This window comes from Catharus ustulatus, chromosome 16, assembly GCF_009819885.2.
Source record: "Catharus ustulatus isolate bCatUst1 chromosome 16, bCatUst1.pri.v2, whole genome shotgun sequence".
NCBI lineage: Eukaryota > Metazoa > Chordata > Aves > Passeriformes > Turdidae > Catharus > Catharus ustulatus.
In genome coordinates, this window is record NC_046236.1 from 1,475,242 (window position 1) to 1,481,241 (window position 6,000).

The 6,000-nt window shown below is 51.9% G+C and overlaps 1 protein-coding gene across 1 annotated transcript in view; it reads right to left on the minus strand.

Moving 5' to 3' along the window:
* Window positions 1-3,589, minus strand: part of LOC117004076 (syntaxin-binding protein 4-like) — a 37,472-nt gene extending 33,883 nt beyond the window's left edge. The window contains exons 1-2 of the mRNA XM_033074542.2: window positions 3,495-3,589; window positions 1,964-2,037 (exon numbers count right to left, since the gene is read on the minus strand). Of these exons, the coding sequence (XP_032930433.2) occupies window positions 1,964-2,037; window positions 3,495-3,541 (121 nt within the window). The 5' untranslated portion in view covers window positions 3,542-3,589. The remainder of the gene's footprint in view (window positions 1-1,963; window positions 2,038-3,494) is intronic.
* Between the last annotated feature and the right edge of the window lie 2,411 nt (window positions 3,590-6,000).

Here is a 6,000-nt window from a genome sequence, read left to right on the forward strand (position 1 = left end):
CTGACCTGGCACTGAGCAGTGCTGCTGCTCCAAAGGAACTGCTGGAATAACACCTCATCCTGCCTGGAAAACTGCTGGAATCACACCTGCATCCTACCTAGAAAACTGCTGGGATAAGACCTCATCCTACCTGAGAGACTGCTGGGATAACACCTGCATCCTGCCTGGAAATCTGCTGGAATGACACCTCATCCTACCTAGAAATCTGCTGGAATAACACCTCATCCTGCCTGGAAAACTTCTGGAATAATACCTCATCCTACCTGGGAAGCTGCTGGGATGACATCTGCATGCAGCTTGAGAAACTCATGAAGATGCTTTCTTTTCTCAAATAAACCTACTCTGAGCAGCTACACCTCTGGCAGACACAGGGATTCTGTAAGCACCATTCATCACAGAGGGATGATTAAGCTGCCAGAGGACAGGGATGGATGGGATATTGGGAAGGAATTGTTTCCTGTGAGGATGGGGAGGCCCTTGCACAGGGTGCCCAGAGAAGCTGTGGCTGCCCCTGGATCCCTGGAAGTGTCCAAGGCCAGGTTGGACAGGGCTTGGAGCAGCCTGGGATAGTGGGAGGTGCCCCTGCCCATGGCAGGAGGTGCAGTGAAATGAGCTTTAAGGTCCCTTCCAAGCCAAACCATTCCATGATTTCTGGAGGATGATCGCTTGTCCTGAGTGCTTCAAGCCTCACAGGAGAGGCTGAAGGCAGCTGTTGCTGGCATTAGGAAATCCACATTATTGTAGCTTCCTCCAATACATCACAGTTTGCTGTAGAGGTTCTGCCAGACCCTGCAAAGACCCTCTGGCCGTAGACTGGGGGAAAGGAGAGGAACTGGAATGCAGTGAATGGCTCACAAAGGGCTGCCACATCTGTCACTTCTCCCAGAGGTCAGTGATGGCCCCATCAGGCTTTTCTGGGCCTTCTCCTTTAATGAGCTAATCTAACCCAGCACCTGAAATCCCATCAACTCAACCAAATCCACCTTTGGAGATTAAAATATCAAATTCACCAAGTAAAGACATTTCTCTGAGCTCTGGTGAACCTCATGGCTGGGGGAAGATTCAGCAAAACAGACTGGCCCCCGTGGCAGAAATTCCTGTTACCCCAGAGCTGGAAACAGATAATAATTAATCCATAATTAACCTCAGGGCTCAGGAAACCTGAACTTGTTTCTCTGGTGACTCTTCAGGAGTTGTCCCAAATGGGCATTCAGGGGTTTCACCAAGAGGTCCCAGCTGCTCTGTGGGAGGGTGGGCTGCACTCATAATTAAGGATTAGGGAGAGACTGTGAAATCCTCATGCAGGATCACAGGTTTTTATAAGGCCCATGGCAGAGCACCACTGCAAACACGGAGCTCAGAAGAAATGCTGTGCTGCATCTCTCAGGGCTGAGTGTCATCAACCTGGGACTTTCTCACATTCTGATGGATGTGAGCTTCTCTCTTCCCTTCTCTTCCATGCTTTGAAGTTCAGAGTGCTGTGGAAGGACACCTGACTCACTTAGTGCTCATTCCCTTCCCTGTGGGCCAAACTTTCCAAACCCAGCTCAAGCATCCCAGTCCCCAGGAGCACTGCAGGAAGCACCTTCCATCACCCATTGCGATGGCAGGGGGCAGGGAAGAGCTGGGGATTCTATTTAAGTATTTATTTAGCATTTTAACTGATTTAATCCAGAAAATTCTGAAAGGCTCCTCCCCTCATCCTGCTCAGGGGAGGAGTTGTGGCTCCTGCACAGCTCCCAGCACCAGCTGCTCACCATTACCATGGAATTAGTTGGGATTTTGACATTCTTTTAATGTCACAGCTGCAAAAGGTGCAAAAGATACTCGATACAGGTAGGTCCAAGACACAAGAGAACCAGACACCAGACTTCACACAAGGAGGCACATCCTGACACAGCTCTGGGGACTGGGGGGGGACATTTGAGGTGTCCCAGCCCACCCTGCTGTCACTGGTACTCACCTAGCCCGTTTGCACACTCGTAGAAGTCGAAGCAGTGCGCGGTTCGATCCATCCCATATGGTCCCATGAGTGTCCTGGGGGAGACAAGAGGAGCAGCTTTCTGTCATGGGCCACAAAGGACAGAGGCCCAGGTGGCCAGCCAGCACACACAGAGGCACATTGTCCCTTCCACCCAGGCAGCCAGGCTGAGGGGCAGCCCCACCAGTGCATCCACACAGGCAAAACTCAGCCCCCAGGCAGCCCCCCCGAGATTTACACAGATAAATGAGAGAATATGTGCAGGGCTGAACATCATCCTCCCCACCCAGCAAATCTGATGGACCTGTCTGTGATTCATTACCCCAGATTATCGGGGCTGGACAGCTGTGCAGCTCCTGGGAAATGAGATCAGAGCTCGGAGCCCTGTTCTGGGAATAAAGCAGTTTCACAAACACAGGCAGCCTGTAATGAAGACAGGGCACAATCCACTCTCAAGGTTTTTAATGCAAGCAGAGGGTCTGCAAAAGGGAATGCGAGAGCTGCTCCAAGTCCTGCCTGGTCTGGTGGGAGCTTCTCATCACAAGCCAGAGCAGGTGGAAGAGCATCACACACCTGAGACTCCCCTGAGCCAAGTAACTCTCCAAAACATCCCAGAGTCTCCCTTAAACACCCTTAGGCAAGATCTCAAATGAATGACCCCAAAACCACCCTGCCCCAACCACAGACGTCAGACTCCAAAGCTGGGACCATCAGCACTTCTCCTTGGGCTCCTCTGCATGGATGAACCCTGATCTGAGAAACCCGACCCAGATGTGCCAGGTGGGAAACCAGGGGTGAGGAGGTACCAAAACACTCCCCAGAATTTCAGTCACAAGAGGAAAGGTGTTTCCCAATGGATATCAGCTCCCAGATCTAACGCGGATGAGGAGGAGCAACACCGTGGGAAACAAGAGGCTACTCCAAATCCAGCGCGGTGCAGGATAAGAATACCCTGCAGGGACGTACCAGGAATCTAAAATAAAACTCAAAATATCAAGCTATCTGGCAAAGCCAGTAACTTCCACCTCTAGGATTTAAACTGGAAGTGTTTTCTCTCTGTTAAAAAATGACCCTCCTCGCTATCCTTGCACTGTACCAAAGACTGAATGAACAACTGGCCACATCTGGCTATTGAAAAATGGAGCTCGAGGGCATCCCAGGAAGGCAGAGCAGCCCTGGGCCCAGGCTGCTTCAATCCCCCACCCAGGATTTTCAGGGTATTTTGAGTGAACCACCAAGGAAACGCCCCGGGTGAGCAGGGGAGCAGGGCGGGCTGGAGGGCACCACACGGATGCAGTTTGAGCCGAGCAGATGCCTCCTTGATACCATCAGCCCTTATCATCCCCGCAGCCCCAGGCACGCAGCCCCGAGCTCTGCTAAAGCCACCAACACAGAAAACCCAACCAGCGACAGTGTCCTGGGCTCTCCTTGCAATCCTTCCCATAGGAAGAACCTTGGCTAGGAGGGAAGACCCCCGGGCCCCCTCCCCATGCCCACCCCACCAGGGGGTTACCTGCTGATGATGATGGCTCCCTTGTAAAGCACAGAGACCGCGGGCATCTTACCGGCGGTGCCAGCCTGGCCCTGCCAGGCACCAGCCACTCGGATTTGGCAGGGATCCGTTAAAGTGGTGGGGAAAGAAAAAAAAAATGGGAAAAAAAAAAAAGAAAAAAAAAGAAAAAAAAAGGGGGAGGTCGGAGGGCATCACGTGGTCTGCCCGTATGCATGTTAATTCCACCCAACATTAACACAGATCAGCTCCAAACATCTCCAACTTTAGATTAAAGCTTACGCAAGCCGGAGCCAGCACGGCCCATCCGAGCGCCTTCCCAAAGCCCCGAGCAGGGCTGGCTCCATCCTCAGCACAGCACAGGAACTGCTCGGAATGCATTGTTGGGAATGGCCCCTCCAGGGATGAAGGGCAGCACTCGGAGTGGGATGTGTGCAGGCACCATCCCTAAAGGATTAAAATCCATAGCAAAGCTTTGGAAGTAGTAACAGACTGTGGCATTTAGGGAGTTTAGGGTTGATGTTGTTTTTTCTTTTTCTTTTAGCATCTTTTCCAGCCCGTGGTATTTCCTTCTTAAGTTCAGCTGTCCCCCGGACTGCTGTGAGGTCAGAAGCCTGATCTGCCTTTGAGCAGCCTCTTCCATCCCTATCTTGGTGCCATCATCCAGCTGGAGAAGCAGCAGGACCCCTGGCTTGTGGGATGGAAGGATGAAGAAAGATTATCCAAAGTTTCCCAGTGGATGGGAGTGGACCAGAACAGCCCAGCCTGGGGCTTGACAGGAGCAGGGCTGCAATCCTGAGAGAAAAGATCTGGAGACCTTTCCTGAGAAAGAAATGTGCTCCCCTGGACCTGCAGGAGGACACAGCTCCTCCATCCCAACCAGCTCTGGAGGACATCTGAGGTCACAGGGAAGCTCTTGGCCCTGGCTCCAGCACCGGTGTCCTCCTCGTGCTGCTCCCACGGCGTCTCCGCAGGCTCCTGGCCAGGCCCCATTAGTGGCCCTTGCCCTCGTTAGCACTGACTGCAGTGCTGTGGACGTGCCTGCCTGGCACTGCCACTCCCTGCCAAACCATTCCTTGAGTTCAAGCTGCTGCATATTGCTGTTCTCGTGTGTGAACAACTGATTTTATCACCTGGAGCTTCCCTGTGGCCTCGTGTGAAGCCTTGCTGGGCAAGTGCAAGGTTCTTCAAAACAATGACAAATTGGAAAAGTCTTCCTGCATTTTTTTTAATTGCTTTCATTTGAGGACATTCAGATGACATTAAAAAATCTGAGTAGATTTGACCTTCAGGTGGGCAAAACATTCCTAAAAATGAAATTATCTAGCTAAAAAACTAAAATTTGGATAAGTGATGCCAAGTAGACAAACATAGATGCATCTGGTAATAGATACATTGTGCAGACCCAGCACAGCAAGATGTGCCCACACCTGGTTCAAGGCTTTAGCCGAAGCAGACTAAGCACAAGAGGTGGTACCTGGGCCCATCTCCAAATCTGTTGGAGGCTGCAGCCTTCAAGAGGCTCACAAACCTGCCCATCCCCTCCGCAACTCAACAGCAGGGAGGTGCTCTTTCTCCTGCCATCCCACAGAAAATGATCGGGGTGTGGAGAGCCAAAAATTAAGGCAGGAGGCTCCAACACCTGCTGACCACCAACTCTGGCTCCATGTGACTTGTTCAAGGCTGGCCAGCAGGTTTTGAGGCAGAACATGCACAGAAATTCAACACTGTGGTGTGGAGCCCTCCCTCTGACTGTTCCACACCAGGGCACAGCACCCCGAGGGGCAGGAGAGTCTTGGCACCATGCCCAGCTTGGCTTGACCTTTTTGGGCACCCCTCACCCAGCAGCCTCCTGCCACTCACACTCAGGGTCACACTCCAAGTCCTCTGATGCATCAATAACCATCCTGGTCAGAGGAAGAGATGTTTCCATCCCACCACCAAAATAACACCTACACCCTTCCCAGATGCTTTGGGACTCTGCTAATGCACTGCCACACAATTTCTGCCTCAATCCATGGGCCAGAGTCCTGGCTGGAACAAATCAGGGATGCTGAAGGGAAGGGATTGCACAAGCACTGGAGGCAATGGCAGTGGGATAAAGTTGAGGCCCTGGTACAGGATACCCAGAGAAGCTGTGGCTGCCCCATCCCTGGAAATCTCCAAGGCCAGGTTGGAAGGGCTCCATCCCCATGGCAGGGAATGGAATGAATTGATCTCTAAGGTCCCTTCCAACCGAAGCCATTCTATGACTCTGTAATAAGGTCACCAGTTCCAGAGGGGCTGCAGGAAAGCTCACTTGAGTCAGACCAACCTAAACCTTGCAGGAAAATGGGAAAATTTTCCTGCCTGACACTTCAGTAATTCACTCACCCTGATTTCTGCATCTCAGGGAACAATTTCTACACTCAGGGTTAAACAGATGTGTTTGGGGCTCAGCACAAGACCTGCCCAAGGCTGGGATTCCTGCTCCTTCCCACTGGGTGGGATGTTGCAATAAAACACACGC